The 24,915-nt window shown below is 43.8% G+C and overlaps 1 protein-coding gene and 1 pseudogene across 1 annotated transcript; both read left to right on the plus strand.

Annotated features, from left to right (window-relative positions):
- Nucleotides 1–225: 225 nt before the first annotated feature.
- Nucleotides 226–8,579, plus strand: LOC136452511 (phosphoglucan phosphatase DSP4, amyloplastic-like; annotated as a pseudogene).
- A 7,270-nt stretch (nucleotides 8,580–15,849) lies between these two features.
- Nucleotides 15,850–17,680, plus strand: LOC136452512 (GTPase activating protein 1). Its single transcript, XM_066453125.1, has 3 exons — nucleotides 15,850–16,051; nucleotides 16,324–16,419; nucleotides 17,187–17,680. Exons 1-3 carry the CDS (start codon nucleotides 15,938–15,940, stop codon nucleotides 17,472–17,474), a joined length of 498 nt encoding a protein of 165 aa, XP_066309222.1. The 5' UTR covers nucleotides 15,850–15,937; the 3' UTR covers nucleotides 17,475–17,680.
- Nucleotides 17,681–24,915: the final 7,235 nt, after the last annotated feature.

A 24,915-nucleotide genomic window follows, 5' to 3' on the forward strand; every position in this document is an offset into this window, starting at 1 on the left:
TTTTTCTTCAAGAATGCTATACAACACACATATGTTTTATCACCAAAAAACACATGGATTTTGTGTCCGTCCATCGTGCGTTGCGATTCGTGCTAGCGCCCCCTCCGCACACGGGCTGAGTTGTGGGCTACGGTGGCCTTTTATCTTTTTTTTTTATTTTTTTAAATCTCAGGAGTCACGTCGTTTTGTATTCATTTCTCTCAAGGCTAGGAGGAGGGTGGGGAACCTGCACGGCGGATGGGGGGCGAAGGGTAATCTGCTGGCGATTTCTAGGGTTTGTGAATTTCTATTCAATTCTATCACTTCTGTGAATCCAACCTTGTTATTGTGTTCTCCGTCTCGTATTCACACCCCTGTGATCTGTTGACGATTTTTGTGACATTTTTGTGAACTGCCTCCAGAACCTGCTCAAGTAAGTGCCCCCTCCCCACCCCGTCTCCCTCCCTCCCTACTCGATTCGCTTCTGTTCGTCCTCCGGTTACGCGCTCGCCTGCCCCGCTCCGCTCATGGATTTTCCTCCAGGGAGCCTCCAATCGTGGGATCTAGGTCGATGAGGCGGCCCTCTCCACTTAATCTGGTGAGGCTTCGGACCTATCCATCCGTGTGTTTCTGTGGACATTCGGTTATGTTTTTTCTCAATCTGATTTCGTTGTCTCTGGGCAGTTAGGCGATGGTTCACAGCGGCAGTCGCCGATCAAACACCATCAAAACTGTAAGCCTTAACGCCACCTCATCATTTCTGATTTCATTCCAACAACAGAAATCTTATCCTCAGACTGAGGATAAGGTATCTCGATAGAGGCTGGCAGGCTACAATGGCTGAATCGCCGGTTACTCTTCCTGTCAGTGCTAGTGTCGTTTCGTTACCTCGTTGACGACCCTCAGCTGTTGAATCATCGTGTTGTGGGTTGCCAGTTGCAGGCACCAGGGGCGTCCACTTCTGGTGCCGAGAGCAGCGCCGTGGAGATGGGCACTGAGAAGTCTAAGTGTACAGCACTAACATGACGCAGGCTATGGGGGCAGGTAAAGAGAATGTCTGCTTCTACGTGTGCTGCTAAGAGAATGTCTGCTTCTGCGTGTGCTGCTTGTAGTGTTAGGCCTTGTTAGACGCTAACTGTCTTATCACATTTTGGGCAAATTGATTGCTGACTTGATGAATTTATAGCCAGGAAATAAAATATTTCCTAGACTCCTACGTGTGTCACAATCAGAGTGTTGAGCTGTTAGTGTGATCAGGCCACATGTGTAACAAACACTCACTCTCCATTCCAGTCTGACAGTTTCCTTTCCGTCTGATTCCTGGATTCGAACACATTTTGGCGATTATGAACAGTTGTTCCTGAATGTTTAACTTACCATGTCCAGTCTGCCAAAACCTGATCCTGCGATAGTGATTCACATGTAGTTTTGTTGCAATAACAATTGTGTTACCACTTCATGCTTCAACATTGTGCTTTGCCATCTAACCCCTGTGATTGCATTACTCTTTTAGTAAGTTTGGTCTATTAACTTCTCTGATATGTGTTCCTTTTTTCCTTGTTACTATAGCGTTGACATATAGACATGAACTTGGAATGAACTACAATTTCATACGCCCAGACTTGATTGTAGGATCCTGCTTACAGGTGCTTGTCACATCCTTCTTTATACAGAAATATCGCTCCATAGTCCCTACCTCTGTCTGATTATCTGCATTCATGTGCAGAGCCCACTTGATGTTGATAAGCTTCGGAAGATTGGTGTAAAAATAGTATTCTGCTTGCAGCAAGATTCAGATCTTAAGTATCCCCACTAATATTTTGTAATGCATAATCAGCTACCTTTACCAATCTTTGGATTTGAAACCATCAATTTAATACGCCCTTTTAAGGGCTCAAATTTGCTAAACCAGACAGCTCGTAAAGTTAATCCCTTCATTTCAGCAACAAACACAACAAAACAGTCACCCAGTCTTCGTAGTTTTGTTATGAATTAATAGATGCTACCTTTGATTTGAACTGAGAAACTACCTGGGTTACTCCCTTTTCATGCTGACTATGTTAGATATCAGTATCTATAAAAATGAACTTCAGCCCTAGTAGTCTAATCTTTTATGCGTCTATGTTGGTCAATGCAGCACAAAACATCTTCTAAAAGTTTATTCGTATTTTAATAAAATGGTCTTTTGTTGTTTCCACTGCCATCTGATGCTTCCATTCCGTGAATATATCTTTCTTCCTTTACCATCCAACTTGTTCAGATATTTTGGAGTTGACATCGGTGCCATTCAAGATTATTCTCTTCAATTATAAGATATCATGCACTGCCGTGCTGAAATTAGGTACCCAAACAGTCGTTGTTTCTTTTTGGAAGTTTAGGGCCAAGAACTTTGTGGCATAAATCACAGGCCTTGTTTATATACAATTAAGCAAATCCTTTTCACCATGGGGTAATGCCCATTAGTTAAGTTTATAAGCTGTATAGTCTCTTGAGGAAATAGTGGATCTGTATTTCCATCGAACGACACTTATATGCCAGTTGCCAGTTTGTTTTCCTAGCATTGATCTAAGTGCCCGCTTTTTTCCCCTATTGCCGTTATTCTACATATTTAAATTGTTCCTATGTTTAATCACAACATGGATTTTGATGCTTTTGAGGCTTCCTGCTGTGGTTAGCAAACTGCACAAGCTTATCAACTGTAATGGTGGTGTAACATATATACATTGTACTGCTGGACTTGGAAGAGCTCCTGCTGTTGCAGTAGATTTACATAGCACTTTTTTTTGTTTCCCAAGACAGCCTATTGTTTTACAGAGTCCAATTGTTTCTCTATAGATCCTTTTGCTGCACTAGGTTTACATTATTTTTTCTTATATTGCTCATAACCAGGTTGAATGAAAGCAAACCTTTTGGAGAAAACCATGCTTATGTGCTTTAGAAAGAGTACTAAGTATCAATCCTCCCAAGTTACAAAGTTATGCCTAGATAAAAAAAGAGCATCCCATGACGCACTGACATCATAAATACACAGCCTGTTCGGCTGGTGCTGATACGATCGTATACGATCGTGGATTATTACTGCTGGCTGGTTTGGTGTGAGAGAAAAATATTGTTCTGGCTGGAAATTTACGATCGTTTACGACCAAGAGAACATGCTGACAAATGCTACCGTCTGCAGCTTTGTAGCGCTTTAATAACCTCAAGATTTGACTGAGTCTAATTTCTTCCAAGTTATGTAACTTAATTAGAAAATAGTACTTAGGGGGACACATCATTGGCTACAATTTGTTATTGTCCACAGCCTTGAGCATTGTTGTTTGATAGCTTTCTAAGTCCGAGCACTTTTTGTAAATTTTAGTTGGCTTATATGTTCTGGATTCTTGGGTACAGTCTCAACGGAGGACATTAGCTACTGCAGGTAATTCATTGCAGTTGGTATAACCTTTTTCGAATATTTCAGCAGTTCTGTTTGTTGGAAGAAAAGATAATATGCTGATTATCTGTGCACTGGAAAACTAATATCTAATGATTATCTGTTCTTAAATTCAATTTTCATTTTGTAGAGTAAACGGGCTTTCTTTCCAAAGTTGGAAGCCATTAAGTTGGCAACTGCTAACATTGTAAGTGAATGTTGTACTGATTTCTCAGTAGTAGTTATGATGGAGAAGTGGATACAAATCAAGGCGAGTCAAAGATTTTTCTACTAAGCGATGACTGTCTTATTATTTGGCTGACAGGATTATCCAAAAACACAATCACTTTGAAGTGGGAAGACAATGGTTGTTCCTCTGTTGAAATTTCTAGGCTCGACATTGGCTGGGGCCAGGTATGTTTTTCCTTCAATTGAGCGTTTAAAGATTTCCCTTTTGGACGTGACTAGGATTAGGGCATTTATTGAAGTTGCATAATAAATTAGATGCTACTACCTGTCTACCCCTGACCATATTTATATGACGTTTCGACAAAGCAGTCTTTGTTAACTGAACTGACCCCTGCGGTGGGGATGTCATATATATTGGACTGGAGGGAGCACATATATATTCTGTATGAGGCTTAGTGGATTAAACTGACAATATATATATCCCTACGTGGTTGCTTTGCGGATGAAACTAGGCCATTCATCTGGGTTTCAGCATGCTAGCTCAGACATTGTCTCAAACAGGAAGGTCGTTATCCTGGTTAACTCTTAATGTTGGCACTGATTGTAAGCAGCATAATTTTAATGCAGCTGTCAAGTTGTCAATAACGCAGCAGGTTACTTTAAACCAGGTTTTTGGATATTATTTGTTTTGTCGTATGCACTCGACAATTAATGTTTTGTATATGCAGACTACAATAAAAGGCCCACAAATTCTCATGTTTAATATCAATTATGGAAAAAATGATATGTATGCAGTACTATCTGCTCCATTTTGCACAACTTGTGTCTTACAATATGCTTTAGATAGATATGCCTAAATCAAAATTACAAATATGATTTCCCCTCACATGATTATGCCTTCATTGTTATGCAGTTCATAATGTAGAAGCACTATTTTTTGATTGCACATTTATTAGTAGTAAATTGCACACTTCAACTACTGAAATTATGGTGTGTAACATGTGCAATATCTGGTCTTTATAAATAACTTTGTCACTATTTTAGTTAACTTAGAGCATGCAATTGTTCTTGCTTTAGGGCATCGATATTCTTCTGGATGGGCTATTTGGGACTAGAAATGGGTCTTTTGTTTCAGTGTAAGCACTAGACAGTGCATTTTTAAGGAGTGCATCTTATTTCTATTTTAATACAAGTCTTCTCTTTAAGGAATAGATCTAATTTGGCTTGAGAATTAGTGTGTGTGTTTGTCTTTAGAATGCAATTGGGAAACTGGTAGGGTAAAAACTTTGTAGTGGTGCCAAAATACTAATATGAGGCCCAACATATATTTCCATATTTTTAATTTGAACATTCTCCAGCTAATCTGAATGCACGATAATTAGTTTGAGTTTGATGTTGTGGTTGCAGCTTCAGTGTAAGAACCAGCCATTTTCCTGATCCTACACTTATTGAAAGTCATGAGTTTACTTTGTTGCTGTCCAGGTTGTCTATATACTAGATCAAGTTTGTACACTAGAAAATGAGATGGTTCTTTGTTTAAAGAAACAAGGGCTTGTCTGTCTATGTAAGTGCATTTTTATTTTAATAATTCTTTCACTTTTAGCATCTGTTAGGATTGTATATTCTCTCTTTACATGTCGGGCTAAGTTCATTGTACCAATTATTGTGTATCTTATAGGCTGTTGATAGCATGTTGATGAAGAAATCTGCTGCAATCATGCTTAGTGTAAAGAAGCCTGTCCAGGTCGCGGTTACTTTGGTTGGCTTTGAAGATGTGCTTAAAAATTATGAGAAATCAATACAGAATGCAGTTGCTGACCAGCCAGTTAGTGTTCCTGTTGAGGCTAGTGGCCGTCAGTTCCATCTATACAAATTGATAAATAAACATGTTGTAGTAGCAGCCAATATTTCGGCACAACAAGTTTATCTATTGTTCTTAACTTGTGTTTGATTTTTATTAGGGTGTGTTCAGTGGAACTTTGCACCATAAACCTTGACCATGGTGAGCAATTTGATTTCCTTTTGCCCTGCAATTTCTAATGTACCATACAGTCATTTTTCTTTGGCCTATGCTGTGATTGCAGAACTGTAGTGAAGCGGTGCTTACTACTTTTGATCACACTTAAAAGTCTGGTTAACAAAATATGATATTGTACTGTAGGTTGTGCAAAGTTTCCAGGAACTATTTGCGTAAACAAAATATAAGGAAGAAGCTCAGTTGCTAGCAGTCTCTGTAGGGCCTCTTCAGGACACCTAAGACTGTTGCAAAATTTCAGGTGAGGTTGTTGTTTTTTGAGTTGACATATGACGTTGTTGAAGTTCATGGACCTCCTTCTTGTCCATAGCTGTTGTGGTTCACTAGTGGTGTTGAAGTTGTTGTAGTTTCTCTGTTAATTGTGATTTGTGCCTGCCCACACCAAGTTTTTGTCCTTGTCCCTTCATAAAAAAAATCTATTATGATTTGTGCTAACACATCTTGAACTTTGTTAATTGTGATTTGTGCTAGCACACCTCTCTTATTTGTCCTTGTCCTTTCATAGAAAAAAAATATCTCTTGTGATTTGTGCTAACACATCTTGAATTATGTTAATTGTGATTTGTGCTAACTACATGCAGTAACAAAGGCATTTGTTCGTGGTTGTGGACTAGGATTTTCATGCAAGGGGTTAGCTGGCTGATAATTGAGTGTTACTGCATGTAGTTGCACTAGTATTGTTGACATCACTTCTCATGCAAAAGCTATTTGACTATGAATGACATTTTCTAGTTGATAGAGGATACGATCCTAAGTAAGTAGATTATAGGTGGTCATGTTGACACAAGATATTTAACTAAGCTCACAGGATATTTTCTTTTTTGGTTCTTGCGTGCTTGTAGAAGTGCTGGGTTAGCTACTTGATTTGGTTAGGGCAAAGTTAATCGAAGTGGGTAGGGAAGTGATTCAAATCAACTAATTTATTGGGTTTGTAAGTTATCCATCCAGAGTGCACAATATCAGAAGCTCTATATGAGATAGATATCTGATGTCATTTTAGACTTAGGTGGTATCCTACATATTTTGATACTTCTTTTGTTTGTATTCTCTAAATTCAGCATTAAGTCTATTCTACTGCATCATAGATTTCATTAGAGGTCACTTCTGGACTGCGGTTTTGAAGTTATTAGATAACTATTCTCACAATGAAGTTGTTTACTTTTAGGATTCTGACACCACCAGGAACTCCACTATTCTCATCTCTAGAGGTTGTCTCAAAAGGTCCGCAGTGAGCCAAGCTGGAACGCCAAAGGCTCGTCCAACTGCCTTAAAATCAAGGGTGAGCCATTTGAACATAAGCTATACTTTGGTTCTTTGGAGTGCAACTGTACAAGATTATCATAAGCAATATTTCTAATTACACCAGACAAAGTCAGTGAAATTCCACCTCATTTGAACATAAATTGTACTTTGGTTCTACTCTATTTATTGTGATTTGTGTCTACCCAAACCAATTTTTTCTCCTTGTCATTTGTGTTGGGATGTGTGTGAGATTATGTTCGTTCATAGTCACTTCTGTCCCTGTAGCACACCATAGTCCACGACACTAGTTTTTTTTTGCATTTGGGAGGAGGCTGGTGAGCACATACCATTGCTTGTGTCTTTGTGTGTATGTGTGTGGAGGAGGCACAGGTGTGTCAGTGTTACCATGGTTTGCTTGCCTCCAAATCCTAATTGATGCACATTCTTTGCTTAAGCTACAGTAGTCATCATGCCTAATTGAGCTCGGTCCCTCCACTAACAATGACATTGATGAAGCATTTTTGTTTTACCCTGTACTACTTGTGTATAGCCTCATCCTCCTATAGTTTTGGATAGCTGGGCTGTCTTGTGGCTGTTGTAGTGGAATAGTAGGAGCTCACATCTTTTAATTGTGTGTTGCATATACGCATACACTATACAAAAAAGCTATGTTTAGTATCCATTTCTTGATTGCACATTTATAAGTAATAAATTGCACACTTAAAATACTGCAATTATGGTGTTTAACATGTGCAATATCCCGTTTTTATATAGAACTTTGGCACTATTTTGTATGGGAGGCGTGCGTCGTAGCTGCTGTCTTAATTTGAGTTTTTTTTTTGTTTAAAGTCAATATGTTGGTGCTCTGTCATTGATTATATCACAGGTTTGCTGTCTGTTTCTTTGTGATGTCCTTCTTTCACTATCTCTTTGGTAATAATATGATGCTGAACTTACTATAGGGTCTTATGGAAGAATTTCTAGAGTAGGGATCACATATGAATATATGGTGTACAATAGGTATGAGTCCTTGCCTTTTTATCTTACTTGAAATGTACTTTCAGTAGTGCAATAGTTCTGTAATGTTTTATAAGGGCCAAAGCTTACTTGTCTTAGACCAGTAAAGATACGATGGTTGCTAAAATGCTAAACATTCTTCATTCCGTGCATATGGTTAGTTCAGCTATGACAGCTAAATGCATAGATATTCAGTTTAGGGTGTTGATAGCTACCAACTTTGAAGCATTTTGTTCTGTACTTGGACCTTCTTCTTAAACTATGCATCCGTGAACTGATTATCTTACAGGATGTGTGGCGCTTCTTCTCTTCAGTGCTGCTGCCTGATGGAATATCACCCTTGTGATGTTTGAAGAGACTATTTTCAACAATGAAAGGACATGTCATCCTGGGTCTGAAGGGACAAGGTACATGAGACGTGTACCAGGGAGCTTCTAACTAGACATGTTCTGTAAAAATCTATTGTTTTAGAGGCAGGCAACAAACGTGTGCCACCTTGTGCTAAAACACATAGTTTCTTCTCTGTTGAAAATCATGTGTTATGCAAGCAATCAACAACCATGTGCTAGCTTGTGCTAAAACACATGGTTTCTTCTTTGTTTGAAATCATGTGTTATGCAAGCAACCAACGACCATGTGCTAGCTTATACTGAAACACATGGTTGTTGGATAGACAGACTCTTTTTCTTTCACACAAATTGAATTCGAGACCGAGGAAACGGGGATGAAACCCGAGGCGCGGGCGTGGGGGGTGAGAGATGGCAGGGAAGTCCATACACGCGATCCAGGCTCGCCAGATTTGAGCGAGTAAGAAGACAAGATTCACAATCAATTTGAATTTAAGAGAGCAGGGAGAGAGAAGACTCACAATCAATCTAAATGATTGATTTATACAAGGTTATTTTCTAAGTACGGAGTAAAAGGAGGGAAGCTATCTATTCTAACTGGTTTTCTATATTTTGTGTGCGAGCAATTCTCGTCTTTTATATTTAGCTAGCACAAAATTTAGAATAGAATATGTCAATATTTGGATAACCAATTAAAGAAGCTATTTGATGATATTTTTTCATCAAAATCTCTATTCCTAACAACTAGGAAGAATAGAGAGTCCTTGGAGTTGTTCTAAGAACATCTCCAAGAGCCCTTCTAAATCTCACTCTCTAGATCATCATTTGAAGAGTCATTTGCGTAAAAATCGCTTTCTATATCTTTTCACTTTCTAACGGTTTTTCTATATCTCATGTGCACTCTAGAGAGTCATTCTGGTCTTGTATTTTTGCCTAGCGAAAAATCCAGCATAGAAGATGGCTATATTTGCATGACCCTTTAGAAAAGCTGTTGGAGGGTAATTTTTATCAAAATATCTGTTCCTAGCATTTATGAAGGATATGAAGAGTCTCTCGAAGATGCTCTAATAGTTACTTTTTATGATGTAAGAAATAAGATTCCCACCACTAATTTATTGATAATTAGTATAATTTTTATTAGGAATAAACTCTTATTATATTGTGATCAATCTATGATCTAACCAATCAAATCATGAAATAAAAAACAAAAAAAGTGCATTGTATAATTCTGTCTAAATAAATGTATCTTTAAGTTGTATGTATGTATCGGTGCAATCCTAATGAGAGCAACCATGTGAAAAAACAAGAAAGGTCCCATATCATAATCGTCAGTGAACATACCAATTATTAATACCTCAACAACATGTTAACTCCTTGCCAACTTTAGTCAGATATCATAATTACATGTTTTTATTAGCCCTTCTAAGAAAGTCAAAGACCCAATATTTAACTGTAACATGTTACTTGTATGAAAAACAAAGTTATAATATATTTATGAGTAAATATTTTTATACTTTGCAACGAGAGCCTAAAATATATCATGGATTCATGATTGCATTTTTAATTTGATACATGTTTCACCAGACAATATCGTATTATAGCCAACATTAACTTATATTATGGTGGTCATACTCATCATAAGAATTATAATCTAAAATTTTATAGGAAAAGGTAAAACATAAATAGATATGTATAATTTACGTTTTTTGTCTTTCATTAATGTTTAATAAATTTTTTTCTCCCGTCGTAACATGTAGACATGTTTATTAGTGTAAAATAAATTATCTGTAGCACATGATAAACCTGAGAGGCGTGGTGCACAGCAAGACTGTAAGCTGCATAAGATCGGCCAAAACATATGGAGATGGAACAATACAATAAGCTCTCAATGCAGGTCATTCACTAGAAAACAGTGCCAGCCAATTTTCACATATGAAATTTGTCTTCTCTCTTTCCTATTAATTTTGATACTAGAGTATCTCATCATTTTTTGTTAATTTTATAACACAGTTATCAAGTCTGTCATGTAAGCTTTTATGTTGATAAGAGTTAGACTAATACAGCCAGCTGCTGGTTGTATAGATCTTTACAGTCCACCCATATAGCTAATACATGGTCCACTTTTGGCTCTCTCACAATTTTTCTTGGTTGTTGTGTCTCAGCGTAAACTTATGACCTGTTTCTCCTCTCTCTCTCTCTCTCTCTCTCCTCTTATCTCTTCTTCACCTCAGCATGCATCTCACTTTTACAACCCTTTACTATACTTGATCTAACTGTGACAACGGGTTCTATCTAGATAAAACTCTATGAAATTCCTCTCTACCTCTCTCTTCATAATTAACCTGCTGACTTATATGTCAAAGTATTAAATGCAAATGAAATTCAGATGAAACTACCACTAAGACTAACTTTAATGTAACACTACAATAAATAGGTACGATGTCTATTCAACCTCTGCTAAGAGCAAGTATAATAAAAGGGCTGCAAGTGGTTGTATGCTGAGGTGTAGGAGAGACGAGATGAGAGAGAAGAAGCAGGCTATAAGTTTACAGCCGGCTTATACATAGGACCAAAAAGCTTTGTGAGAAATAAGTGGGTCATATGTTAGTAGTGTAGAGTTAACAACTATATGGGTTGCCTGAGAAATAGCTGTAAAAATCCATATAGCCAGCAATAGGCTTTATTATTTTTTTTAGATAAAGGATAAAATATCCGGCTCCATCTATCCAAGGATAGAATCAGGCTAATTATTAGAAACTCCAGACGCGTTCACAAAGTACGGTTGCAGGCAAAACCACCAGTCTCGCAACTAACAGAACAAGTAAAAAGTTCTTGACTAAACAAAACCAACATGTCTTTGTGAAAGCCATCCATTAGAACCAAAGAATTGTAGAGCCGACTTCTCAAGGTGTTGAGCCACAGAGATCATTTGATCTTTCAGATCTTCATGCCGCTGCAAGTTGGCCCATTGACGTAGCCAGTGTGTCCCTTAGAACAGTACCTGCAAAAGAGATTTGGGTTTGCATTTGTCAAAAACTACCTCATTCCTTGTTAGCCATATTGCCCACAGTAGTGCTGCAGCTGCTGTTAATAACAATGTGTTATACTTTTTGTTACCCAATTTAGACCAATTAACAAACAGATCATCTATGTTCGTGGGAGGTGAAATTCCAAAAAGAATATGTATACAGCGCCACAAAAATTTGGCATAAAAGCAATCAAAAAAAGAGATGGTGAATTGACTCTGAGAAATAGCAGAAACAACACGACTTGTCTCCAGCCCAATTTCTCCTAACTAAGTTATCTTTGGTTAGAATCACTCCTCTTTTTAAATACCACATGAAAACTTTTAGTTTCATGGGGAGCTTCGTTTGCTAAATATCTTGTGATACTCTCACCCCATTGTTAATTAATGCAGCATACATAGACTTGACTGTAAAAAATCCAGAAGCCTTGAAGCCCCATACAAACACATCCCTTTCCTGCAGTAAGTTAATTTGTTGTAAAGAAGCAGCTATTCTATTCCAGTTTAATAAGTTCACACCCACCAAATTTCTGCGAAAAGAGATATTTAGTTCGGGGGAACTCAAAACTGTTGCAATAGTGTCCTATTTTCTTCTTACAATATTAAACAACGCCGGAAATTTATCCTTGAGAGGTTTATTGCCCAGCCAAGTATCAACCCAAAATCTAGTCTGTGACCCATCTTTGACATTAAAATGTCCTAACTTCAAGAAAGTATCTTTAATATTCATGAGGCTTTTCCAGAAATACGAGTCCCTTGGTTTCTTTTCACAACTTCCTAGTGTCTTATTCTTAATATACTTATTTCTTAATAACTCTTGCCATAATCCGTCCTCATTTAATAACTTAAACAGCCACTTACTAAGCAAACATTTGTTTTGGACCTCTAAATTTTGTATCCCAAGACCTCCCTGGTCCTTAGGCTGACACATAATTTCCCATTTGACTAATCTATACTTCCTTTTATGATGGTCATTTTGCCAATAGAAACGAGACCTGAAACAATCAATTGTTTCTAATACTCCTTTCGGTAATTCAAAAAAAGACATCATAAACATCAGTAAGCTAGACAACACCGAATTTATAAGGACTAATCGACCACCGACTGTTAGCAGTTTACCTTTCCACCCACTAAGTCTTTTCTCAATTCTCTCTTCGATGCTCTTCCAGTCTTTATTATATAATTTCCTAAAATGCATAGGTAGCCCCAGGTAGCGAAATGGGTATTTACCAATGACACATCCGAACAGCTGCGAATAAAACTCTTCGTGATCTTTAGCTTTTCCAAAACAAAAGATTTCACTTTTGTGGAAGTTTATCTTTAAGCCAGATAGTTGTTCAAATGTACTTAGCAACAGTTTCATATTAACTGCCTTTTCAACATCGTGGCTCATGAAGACACTGTGTCATCCGCATACTGAAGGATGGACAAACCATCTTGAATAAGATGGGGGATAACCCCTTCTATCTGCCCTGCCTCCTTTGCTCTGGCAATTAGTATGGCCAACATATCAACCACTATATTGAATAGTATGGGTGACATGGGATCACCTTGCCTAAGTCCTTTTTTAGTCTGAAAGTACGGCCCTAGTTGGTCATTAACTTTAATATTTACATTGCCTCCTTGTGTAAAATTCTGTACCCATTCACACCACTTTTGTGAAAAACCCTTCATCCTTAATGTTTGCTGTAAAAAGCTCCAATTTACTTTATCATAAGCTTTTTCGAAATCTATTTTAAAAATCACACCGTCTTGTTTTTTAGTGTGTAGTTCATGTAACGTTTCATGTAGTATCACTGCACCCTCCATAATATTTCTTCCTAGTAAGAAAGCTGTCTGAGTCGGTCTTATTAATTTCTGGGCAATAGTAGTTAGTCTATTTGTTGCAACTTTTGTGAAGATTTTGAAAGAGACATTCAACAAACAGATGGGTCTGTATTGTTGAACAACTCTTGCATCTTTCTTTTTGGGCAACAATATAATGTTTCCAAAATTAAGACGATTAAGAGGTACTGTTCCATGATGAAAATCAGAGAACAAAGCCATCAAATCATGTTTAATTAAGCCCCAGAAAACTTGATAAAACTCTGGTGGAAAACCATCCGGTCCGGGCGCCTTATTGTGTTCCATTTGGAAAATTGCCGCTCTGACTTCCTCTTGTGTGAAAGGCTCTATCAAGAACTCATTTTCCAGATCAGAAACTTGAGGTATGTCCTCCGTCCGAGATTCATCTAGAGATATTAGAGAATCATCAGATGGGCCGAACAGGTTTCTGTAATAACTAGTAATATGCTCTTTAAGCTGAGCATCACCAGTTATAATACTATCACCATCTTCAAGCTGGAAAATACAAGTTTTTCTATGTCTACCATTGGCTAGCAAGTGATAATACTTTGTGTTCGCGTCACCTTCAAGATGGTGTTTCACTTTAGCCCTTTGGTACCACTTGAGTTCCTCTTCTCTTAGTAACTCTATAAGCCTTTCATTTAACACTTGCTTTAGATCTCGCTCTGAGTCATTGAGCATGGTATGTTCTGCTTTCTTATCTAGATCATCTAGTTTGCTTAAAAGTGTTGTTTTTTCTTTCTTATACTCGCCACTCACATGCTTTGCCCATCCTCTAAGATGCTGACGAAGTCTTCTGATTTTCATTTGCCATCTCTCGATGGGTGAGCCTAAAACTAGAGTGTTCTGCCAAACCTCTGAAACCATCTCACAAAATCCGTCCCTTAACAACCAGCCTAATTCAAATTTGAACTGAGGTTGATAAGTTGAGGACGAGTCATTTGTAGAAAAAAGCAGAGGTATATGATTAGAAATTTCTCTGGTTAGGCTATGTACAGTTGAATAAGAGTATTTTGACTCAAAATCTGTACATACTAACACCCTGTCTAATTTTTCAAAGGTTTGATTACGCAAATTGTTAGCCCAGGTAAACTTTCTTCCTGACAACTCAATTTCTCTAAGATTTAAGGCATCAATTACTGTGTTGAACATAAAAGGCCACCTATCACTGTAATTTTCATTGTTTTTCTCGTCTGGTCTACGAATAATGTTAAAGTCACCACCTATAATAATAGGTAAGGTTTCCTTTGAACATACCCGAATCATCTCAGACAAGAAGTTTGACTTAAACTCCGCCTGGGCCGGACCATAAACTGAAATAAGATTAAATTTAAAATCATCTTCTTTGTGTCGTAGTTTAAAACGGATAAAAAAAATCGCCTTCCTCAATTTCCCCAACGTCAAAGGTCAACAAATGAACGCCTAGAATCAAGCCACCGGATCTGCCATGTGGAGCCATACAGTGCCAAATAAAATCTCTACCAGCACAAATGGTGTTAAGAGTATTTTGTGGAAAGCTGGCTCTACCCGTTTCCGATAAGGCGATGAAATCTAGACTTTTGTCCTTTGTTAAGTTAGACAAGAATCTGTATTTTTTACCATCCGTGAACTCATTACAATTCCAGAAAATTCCTTTCATCTTGAACAACTTTTATTACTTTTTTTCTTTTGCCTAGGGCGCCCTGTTTTACTTTGTGATACAGGGGTTTGTAAAATCACAGGATCACAACCCCCATCACCTAGCCCTTCTGTAATTTCTGAACAAATATGGTTTAAAACTTGTAGATCTATATTGTCATCATTAGAACCAACAGTTGAGGTATCTTCTACTAAAACAACTTTGCTCATAAGGGCACTCGCAATACTTTGCTCCCTAAAAACCTACCTCGTCACTGCCAACTCAGCTACACAGAATAAAAAAGAGGATCTATCCAATTGTTTTACTTTAGCACCATCTATCCTCAGATTGTTTTACTCTTCTGGCCTGTTCGGGAGGCCGTATCGTATCGTGAATTATTTACTGCTGGCTGGTTTGGTGTGAGAGAAAAACACTGTTTCTGGCTGGAAATTTATAATCGTTTACGAGCAAACGAACAGGCTACTGGATGCCAGCATCCGCGAGGCCGCGCTCTCCCGTAGGGCTGCAGGCCAACGGATTGGAGACAAACATAGGAACATGCGTTGCTGAGGCAGGCCTAAGACTTGTATGATACCTCCTCGTGAATATTCAGAGCTCCCTCAAGCCGGACGTGAGACCACGGCAGGCGCCGGCCAGCACCGTGCCAGGAAGGCTCCATCCGATCGTCCAGTCTAAAATTACCGTGTCATCACAACGATGTTCGTTTCCTGCCGCTTTTCTGCATCTGTGGATTCTGGATAGACGCGGAGCAGCAGCGACCGTACCAAACCCACCTCGGTCAACAAACAGCAACAGCCTGGAGAACGGGGCTAGCCAAAAAGTCGTCGGCCCTCCTCGGTCAACAAGTCAAGAGCCAGGACCAGGGCGTAACGTAACGGACGAATAGTCTACGCCCACAAGAATTCCGACCCGGGGAGCTCACTGTCTGGTGTAGGTGTAGTGCAGCAGGAGGGGTGGGACCGCGGGGCCCACCGTGGGAGAAGAAGAGGTCCACTGGGGGCGTCAAGCACCGCGGCAATACGTATTCGGCGTCTCCTACAGTTTTCTGACTTGGCCAGCGCAACGGCAGCTTACTTAAGTCGAAGCCAGAGCGCAACGGCAGGTAGAATATAACCGCAGAAACCCATCGAGAAACAAACAACCGAGAAGACCTGCGGCGGCTGCGGGGAGGAGAGAGAACTTGGTGGTGAAGGAGAGGGAGACCACCATGCTGCACCATCTCGTCGGGCTGGTGAAGGTGCGCGTGTTGAGGGGAGTGAGCCTCGCCATCCGCGACCTCCGATCCAGCGATCCCTACGTCGTCGTTCGCATCGGCAAGCAGGTCCGCTCCTCCTCTCCTCCCCTCCTTTTCTTTTCTACAGGCGATTGAAGTTTGCCTTGATTTACCGGTGGGTTTTGTCCGTCACGAGATCTGTCGAACTTCGTTCGAATCGATCCCCGCCAGGCCTACAGCAGAGACGACGACTAATACGCTACTCCAGCTATTCGGATTTTATTTTCCCTGTTTGGAGTTCGTTCCCCTATGAAGTTGTCTGTCCTTTTTTTTCACACATGCGTGCGCAGAATCGTGATTATTTTTTCAACAATCCACAGAAACTGAAGACACGGGTGGTGAAGAAGAGTACCAATCCGGAATGGAACGAAGAACTCACGCTCTCTATTGAAGACCCTGCAGTTCCTGTCAGACTGGTACGCATACGCTTCCACCTTTCCTTTTCCAAATCTGTTGTTTGGGTTCTTTTGCCCCTACCCTTTCCAAACTCTGCAAATATTCTGAGCAAACGAGTAGCAAGGGAAGAAGTACTACTACTTTACTGCTAGTACTAGTTTATTAGCAGTCTTCCTCGATACGTGCAAGTGTCGCTGTTATCTGTACTAGAATCGATATGGGCAACCATGTTTCATACAGTGTGAAAATCAGGTGTCTCTTGATATACTAGTAGTAAATGCTAACTCAGTCTGCCCTCACTACCTGGAGGGGAGTAATTATTTGCCTTTTATCTTTTCGCTGAATCTTACTGAATAACTTCCATATTATGGAAATTAACTTTGTCTATTCTTATATGTAACTGATCAATTGAATTGATGCACACTTGTAATTTGCCTGTGCCAGCTAAATGTAATTCAAATTAAGCCATGTTTAGGATATTTTAAGCTTCTTAGGTTGAGTGTATTAGTTTCCTGAGCCTCCCTGTGGTTTTGATATTTGACTATTTGAGTCTCAAAGGGAAATATGAATGTCTGGCGAACTTCGGTAGGAGCCTAGGAGGGCTGAGATGCAAACTTGAGCTAGAAAATAGCTGTCCTTGAACTTTCATAGTTGAAACTTGAAACACTTAGTCCATGTCCTTTCAGAAGACTATTTCATAGCTTAGATTACACACCGTGACTTCATTTTCCAAATCTCTTAAAGAGAGAAACACTCATATTGACAAGTAACTCTCTCTCATTTTCAGGAAGTTTATGACAAGGGCACTTTCGTGGATGATACAATGGGTAATGCAGAGGTGGACATCCGCCCATTAGTCGAGGTTGTGAAGATGAAACTCCAGGATGTTGCCGACAAAACCATAGTAAAGAAACTGGTGCCGAACAGACAGAACTGCCTTGCAGAGGAGAGCTCGATATATGTATCGGAGGGGAAGGTGAAGCAAGACCTGGTTCTACGGCTAAGGAACGTAGAGTGCGGGGAAATAGAGCTCCAGCTTCAGTGGGTCGACCTCCCTGGCTCTAGAGGTGTATGAGGGAGGCCAGCCTGAGCTCTGCCTTCCCTGCTGTTTTCAGGGATCCCCAACTCTTTGCTACTTGAAAAGAACTAGTGGTTTGCGTGTGGACGCGCGTAGAACCATCAGTTGTTTGTAAGGAGTTTTGGTTGCGTTGGCGCTTAGTAAATAGCGTCAGCGAAATGTATGTGCATAAACCTTTGACAATCAAGACAAACCTTTGACAATCAAGACTATATAAAATGTGTACAATGCTTGTACTAAGCTCGTTTCGTACACATGATGATCCCCATCTCAGTTAAATCAATTTCCAGGGTTGTCTTAAGTCATGCTATATTAAATTTGACCAAAATTTTAGAACAAAAAAGTAACGATATATATGATTCAAAGTACTTGTTATTAGACTCCTTGAAATATAGTTTTACAGTGTCCTTTTTTTGTGTCACGGATATTGATACTTTCTATTATAAAGTTGATCAGATTTAAAATTGTTTGACATAGCTTTATAAGTTAACTTATTTTGGAGAGAGAGAGGAAGTATTGTATACAGTTGAAAGAGTTTTAGATAACTCCGCCTATGTTGTCTCAACATAGCAGGTCTCAAGCCCTGATAAAAGAGGAGGGTTGTGATAGGCGTGGCGAACCAACATTAAACCTAGCCATTCTAATGGAGATGAAACCCGAAAAAAAACCGTTGGGGCATAACCCTCTTAGCGACGCGTCATATCGAAACCAGGGTATGGTGTTAAATGAGGAATGAGCAAGGGCCGGGTCGTCACCCCCGTGACGCGCCGTGTCACGATCTGGACAGTGTCAAGTGAGCAAAGATCGGGTCGTGGCATCTTTAGTGGCGCGCTACATCGACGCCCGGGTGTAGTGAAAAATAAGTAAGGGTCTTCACATCTGAGTCGACGGGTGCGAAGGATAAGGAAGCTAGTCGAACCAACTAGGATCCGTTTAGTTTAGTTAGTTGGAATGTAGGGTCGCTTATAAGTAAGTTAAGAGAATTAGTTGATACCACCACTAGGAGGCGTATAAATATATTATGCATTCAAGATACTAAATGGAAGGGTCAGAAGGCGAAGGAGGTAGACAATACATGTTTCAAGCTTTGGTACACAGGGACAATTGTGAATAGAAATGGAGTATGAGTTTTGATGGATAAGAGCCTCAAGAATAGTGTCGGGTTCATAAACCCGGGGTCCCTCGGGGACCAGCTTCCACGCCAGGGCTCGGCCTAGGAAAATAGCCTTTCTTTCTTCTGAACCGGCCCGAAAGTCTAAAACCAACAGACCGGAGCACTCGCTTCAGGCTTAGGCCGTCTTCGGCCCATCTCTCCGACTGGAGCACTAGCTCAGGCTCAGGCCAGCTCCGAACGGCCTCTCCGATCGGAGCGCTAGCGTCAGGCCCCGACTGCCTCTGCACGGCCTACACTCGGAAAGCCTGACCCGAGGACCGCCTCCGACTCCGACACCGTGTCTCCGACCGGGATTCATAGAAAAACACCGCCATCACTATTCTTCGACTGGCGCGCCAGAACCGACTGGGGAACATCCGACCGGGGACGCCCGCTCGGAAAGAACCAGAAGGCATGCGGAGAAAGGCAAGGCATGGCTCACAAGTCAACACCACTGTACCAGGGACCATACCATGCACGAAGCAGTACTCTGCAGCCACCCTAACACAAAGTATTGTAGGGGCCGCTAGAAACTCCCATATGGTAAGCCCCCCGCGTGTCTCTGGACATCGATCGTGGTATGGGTTCTAGGATTTGCCATACCGGGTGAACATAGCACGACTCCTCACATGCCACTAGGCATCGAGAAGTATCTTGCAGGTACCGGCGTCATCCTTCCTGAAGAATATAGCTCGACCTCCCATGCACATCCGACATCCTACAGCGACATCGACAGTATTGGGGGGCTTCAACCATTATCCAGTTTTCATCACCGTAGGCAGCAAGACTTAGAAATATCTGTACTCTCCCCCTCTCACCTGTAAAGCCATCCCCTTCATCTATAAAAGGGGATGCGCTCCCTCCCCCGAAGGGGAGATCGACTTCTTCAAGCCTAGACTCACTAGATCGACATCAACGCTCCCAACCACAGGACCGCCAAGTTCCGACCGCGACCCTTCCGGTCGGAGCCGACCGAACCTCTTGTACACCCCTTCTTCCTCCTTCTCGTTTGTACCCCCACTACAGACTTTGAGCATCTGGGCACAGGAATAAAGTCGTCGACCGACCCTGACTGGACGTAGGGCACGTTGCCTGAACCAGTATAAATCCTGTGTCATTGAGTGCTAGGCCACCTCCGATCATAACGTACAGCAAAACTACAAATATTTACTAGTTGGTCACTTTCTGCACTGATAGTTGGCGCCGTCCGTGGGGAAGACGCTGTACGTTCAACACCTTTTGGTCATCGGATGGCCCATTTTTCCGCCACTCTCGCCATGGCGGGCTCCGACGATACAATTCGTTTTGGCTCGCTGGAGTTCCCCGTAGTCTCGCCCACCGAGATGCAGGTTCCACCCGTCTTCGAGCCATTCCAGGCCTTCCGCTTCGGGAGCTTGGACTTCATCGCCGACCGGCTCAGCATACTCCACCTCCGCGAGGAGGCTCGCGACCCGGCACCCGTCGGAGGAACATCCTCCATCGACTCCGGGACGCACAACTTCGACGGCGCGACATCTGCGCTTCATTCTGAGCAAACTCTCTGCTCAAACCCCGTTGTAAGTAATATGCGTACTACTACTCGCTCCTTATTTCCTATCTCTCACCAATCACCCAGAGGGAATGAATCGCCCATGCGACAAACGCCATACGATCGGTTCCCCTACGGCCTTGCGTCCTCCGTGGACGCCTACGCTCAGGGGCTCCGAAGGATGCTGGCACCGTCCCCCCTCACATCCGAGTTCGTGGGAGTAGTGGGCTTCGTTCCTGCCATACCTCACAAACTTCCGGATGATGATGGCGAGAGCGACGGTTCAAGCATCGGTGAAGTGGCACCCCACCACTGTCCATCTTAGGAGTGCGCTATGGCGGACGCTCCGCGACAACCGCCGGTGGTTGCGGAGTCTATGCAGACTCACACCCCTCCGGACCCACGTGCGGGAGCCCTCGCGTCTGCGCAAGCACACGCTGAGGAAATACGACAACGACAGCAGAATCAGCCGCTGTCTGCACCGGCGCCGTCAGTACAGCATGTTGCGCCCCACGCGCCTGGCCTAGCGGGTGGCGCCCGGGGTCGCGCTCGTCAAGTTCAGCACGACATCATGAGCAAAGGGAACGATGTCCCATAATTCGCCCGGGCCGGCCAGAATATCGCTGCTGCAACAATGCTTCTCCGCGGTGTTCCTGAGCCCGTCGACCCTCAGGAGCGGGCAGTCTACCGGAACCTCTAGGTTCTAGTAGAGGCCGCCGCCGTCCAACAGGCGGAAAGCTCCGCATCGTGACTCTGACCCTCGCCCTCTCTCCCCACCGGGGGGACGGGGACGCACCAGCCAGATCAATCCGTTCGCTCGCCGCTGTAGTCGACAGGCTCGGCTCGGGGAGTGGCAGCCGCACCACGGTCCAACCAGGCGCCTGCTCCACACCAACCACACCCGGACGCTTGTAGCGTCGCTAGCAACCATCGTCGAGCCCGACATGGTAACGATGTCCGCCATACGGCAGCAGGCGACACGGACCCTGGCCGAATCATCGAGGGAAGCGGAGAAATGCGCCCCAGGCGCGATCGCTGGCCAGATGACCAGAGCCCTAGCCCTGAGGGCCCGGGGCCACGGGCCTTCAGCCGGCGCATCCGGAGAGCGCTGTTTCCGTAGCATTTCTGGCCTCCCACCAACATCACCAAATACACCGGGGAGACAAACCCAGACATTTGGCTTGAAGACTTCCGGCTCGCCTGTCGAGCCGAAGGAGTGGATGATGACTTTTTCATCATCCAATATCTTCCCATTTGTGTAGGGGAGCATGTTCGGGCATGGCTTGAATTCCTCCCACAAGATAGTATCCGTGACTAGACAGACCTCAAGAGGGTCTTCGTTGGGAATTTCTAGGGGACGTACGTCCGCCCGGGAAACTCCTGGGACCTCAAGAGCTGCCAGTAGGAGCCCAGCGAATCCCTGTGGGATTACATCCACAGGTTTTCCCAACATTGTAACTCCCTCCCTGATGTCGTCGACGCAGACGTCATCAGCGCTTTCCTCTCCGAAACAAACGGCGAGTCCTTGATCCACAAGCTTGGCTACCTAAAACCCCGCACCACCCGCGATCTACTCGATGTCGCCACCAGCCACGCCTCTGGCGAGGAGGCAGTCAGAGCAGTCTTTAGCGGAGGCCAGGACAAAGGCAAGCCCAAGCAAGCGGATCTAGACAAAGGCCCCTCCACTCAGAGGGGCAAAAAGAACAGGAAGGATCAGCGCCGGATGGACGACACCGCGTTGATCGCCGCGGCTAATTGCGCACCCAGGCAGCCCCAACAGGGACTGCCTGACCACTTCAACAAACTCATGGATGGTTCATGCCCCAATCACGCCTATCCCGTCAAACACCTCTACAAGGAGTGCGAGCTCCTCAAACGTTTCCTCCGATAGGCCGACGCGCCAAAGGAGGGGGACGGCAAGGAGCCAGCAGTCAGGAGGGGCAGCGTGGCAGGCAAGGATGGGGACGGTTTCCCTGAACTTGAGGAGTGCATTATGATCTTTGGTGGATCCGACGCCATCTAGTCCAAACGCCAGCACAAGGTACGCTACAGAGAGGCGTGCGCCACCGAAATGGCCGTCCCCTCTTTTCTTAGCTGGTCAGAATCCCCAATCACCTTTGATCAGAGGGACCATCTCTCCTATGTCACGAGACTAGGATGCTACCCGCTCGTCATTGACCCCATTGTCCGCAAGAAGCGCCTCACTAAGGTGCTAATGGACGGGGGTAGCGGTCTCAACATCCTGTACGTCGACACCCTCGATGCCATGCGCATCCCCTAATCAGAGCTCCGCCCGGTAGGCTCCCCCTTCCATGGGGTAATCCTAGGAGCACAGGCATACCCGCTTGGATAGATCGATCTACCCGTCACGTTCGGCAGCCGAGCCAACTTCCGCTCGGAGGTCCTCACCTTCGAAGTGGTAGACTTTCTGGGGTCCTACCATGCCATTTTGGGGTGGCCATGCTACGCAAGATTCATGGTGATCCCCAACTACACCTACCTCAAGCTGAAGATGCCGGGACCAAACGGTATCATCACAGTGAGTAGCACCTTTTCACACGCCTTCGAGTGTGACCGCGAGCACTACGAGCTCGCCACCGCGGCCGTCAACTCATCCGAGCTCCTACAGCTTGGGGAGTCATCAACCCCTGTAGTCCCAGACTGCAACAAACCAACCTCCTCGATGGCCTTCTGCCCGCTCGAGGAAACCAAGGCGATAGGTATCAACCCCACCAACCTAGCCAAGACGGTGCGAATCGGGACCCAGCTCCCAGCCCAATAGGAATGCGAGCTCGTCGACTTCCTACGCGACAATCATGATGTCTTTGCATGGCAGCCTTCTGATATGCCAGGGATACCACGCGAAGTCGCCGAGCACGTGCTACGTCTTATCCTAGGCTCAAGGCCCACCAAGCAACGCCTACGTCGTTTCAACGACGAGAGGCGCAGGGCCATAGGCGAAGAGATCGCCAAGCTCCTGGCGGCCGGATTCATCAGGGAGGTTTTCCACTCCGACTGGCTCGCCAATCCCGTCCTAGACAAAAAGAAGACTGGGAAGTGAAGAATGTGTGTCGATTACACCGGACTTAATAAAGCGTGTCCGAAGGACCACTTTCCTTTACCACGCATAGACCAGATAATTGACTCCACTTCGGGTTGCGAGATCCTCTCCTTTCTGGATGCCTACTCAGGCTATCACCAGATCGCGATGAAAGACTCCGATCAGCTCGCAACCTCATTCATCACTCCGTATGGTTTGTACTACTACATAACCATGCCTTTCGGTCTGAAGAACGCTGGCGCCACCTACCAAAGGTGCATGTAGCGATGCTTCACCGACCAAATCGACCCGCCTAATCAGCCTGACCAGGCTAAACGGTTGAAACCAACAATCGCCATCTATGTTGATGACATAGTGGTCAAAACGGCTCGAGCTTGCGACCTGATCGCAAACTTGACAGCAACGTTCGCAAACCTCCGAAGGTTCAGCATCAAGCTAAATCCCAAAAAATGTGTTTTCGGGGTTCCAAGGGGAAAGCTGCTTGGATACATCGTATCCGAGCACGGCATCGAAGCCAACCCTGAAAAAATCACAGCCATCTCCAACATGGGTCCCATACGCAACGTGAAAGGCGTACAAAGGCTCATCGGCTGCCTGGCCGCCCTTAGTCACTTCATCTCCTGACTCAGCGAACGGGGGCTGCCACTTTACAAGCTCCTCAAAAAGACGGACACCTTCGTCTAGACTAAGGAAGCCCAGCAAGCTCTCGAAAGCCTCAAAACATCCCTAAAGTCAACCCCGATCCTCATCGCTCCCAAACAGGGAGAACCCCTGCTCCTTTACGTCACGGCAAGTAACCATGTGGTGAGTGCCGCCCTAGTCGTTGAAAGGGAGGAACTAGGACGCCAGCTCAAGGTACAGCGACCCATGTACTTCGTCGGGGAAGTACTTACCGACCCCAAGGTCTGGTACCCCCAGGTGCAGAAACTCTTGTACGCCGTGCTAATGGCCGCTAGGAAGCTCCTACACTACTTCATCGACCATGAAGTCACAATCGTCACTTCATACCCACTCAGAGACATCATCCGCAATCGTGACGCCGTAGGATGAATCTCTAAGTGGGCCCTTGAACTCATGGGCCATGACATCAGGTATACCCCTCGCACCGCAATTAAGTCTCAGGCTCTCGCGGACTTTGTCGCTGAATGGACGGAGGTCCAGCTACTAGCCCAGGACGTCTCCCATGAATACTGGACAATGTACTTCGACGGGTCCTTAATGGCGCCCGGCTCGGGGGCTGGAGTGGTTCTGATCTCCCAAGATGGGAGTAGGCTCCGCTACGCCATCTGCCTCCACTTTTCGGCTCCAAACAATGCCGCGGAATACGAGTCCTTATCAACGGACTACGCATCACCATCGAGCTTGGCGCTACGCGACTCTACGTCCACGGCAACTCTGAACTAGTCATTGAACAGGTCATGAAGGAATCCTCCTACAAAAGTCCCCTCATGACAGCATACTGCCAAGAGGTGCGTAAGCTCGGGGACAAATTCTAGGGAATCGAACTGCATCACGTCCCTCGAAGGGACAACGCCGCCGCCGATTTCCTCACAAAACTGGCCGCCAGGCGAGATCCGTCCCCGAGCGGAGTCTTCATCAACGACGCCCATGAGCCATCCACCCGCATCCTGGAAGGTCCGACCCAGACACACCCCGATAGCCAGCCAGCGCTCAGGGGCTCTGACCCCAGTACCTC

This window comes from Miscanthus floridulus, chromosome 5 (genome assembly GCF_019320115.1).
Source record: "Miscanthus floridulus cultivar M001 chromosome 5, ASM1932011v1, whole genome shotgun sequence".
NCBI classification, from domain to species: Eukaryota; Viridiplantae; Streptophyta; class Magnoliopsida; order Poales; family Poaceae; genus Miscanthus; species Miscanthus floridulus.

Bases quoted from the DNA above. Each gene is read 5' to 3' on its own strand.
- LOC136452512 (XM_066453125.1), top strand. From the start codon at position 15,938: ATGCTGCACCATCTCGTCGGGCTGGTGAAGGTGCGCGTGTTGAGGGGA. The intron at 16,052-16,323 runs GTCCGCTCCTCC...AACAATCCACAG, and splicing joins TCGTTCGCATCGGCAAGCAG to AAACTGAAGACACGGGTGGT. The intron at 16,420-17,186 runs GTACGCATACGC...TCTCATTTTCAG, and splicing joins CTGCAGTTCCTGTCAGACTG to GAAGTTTATGACAAGGGCAC.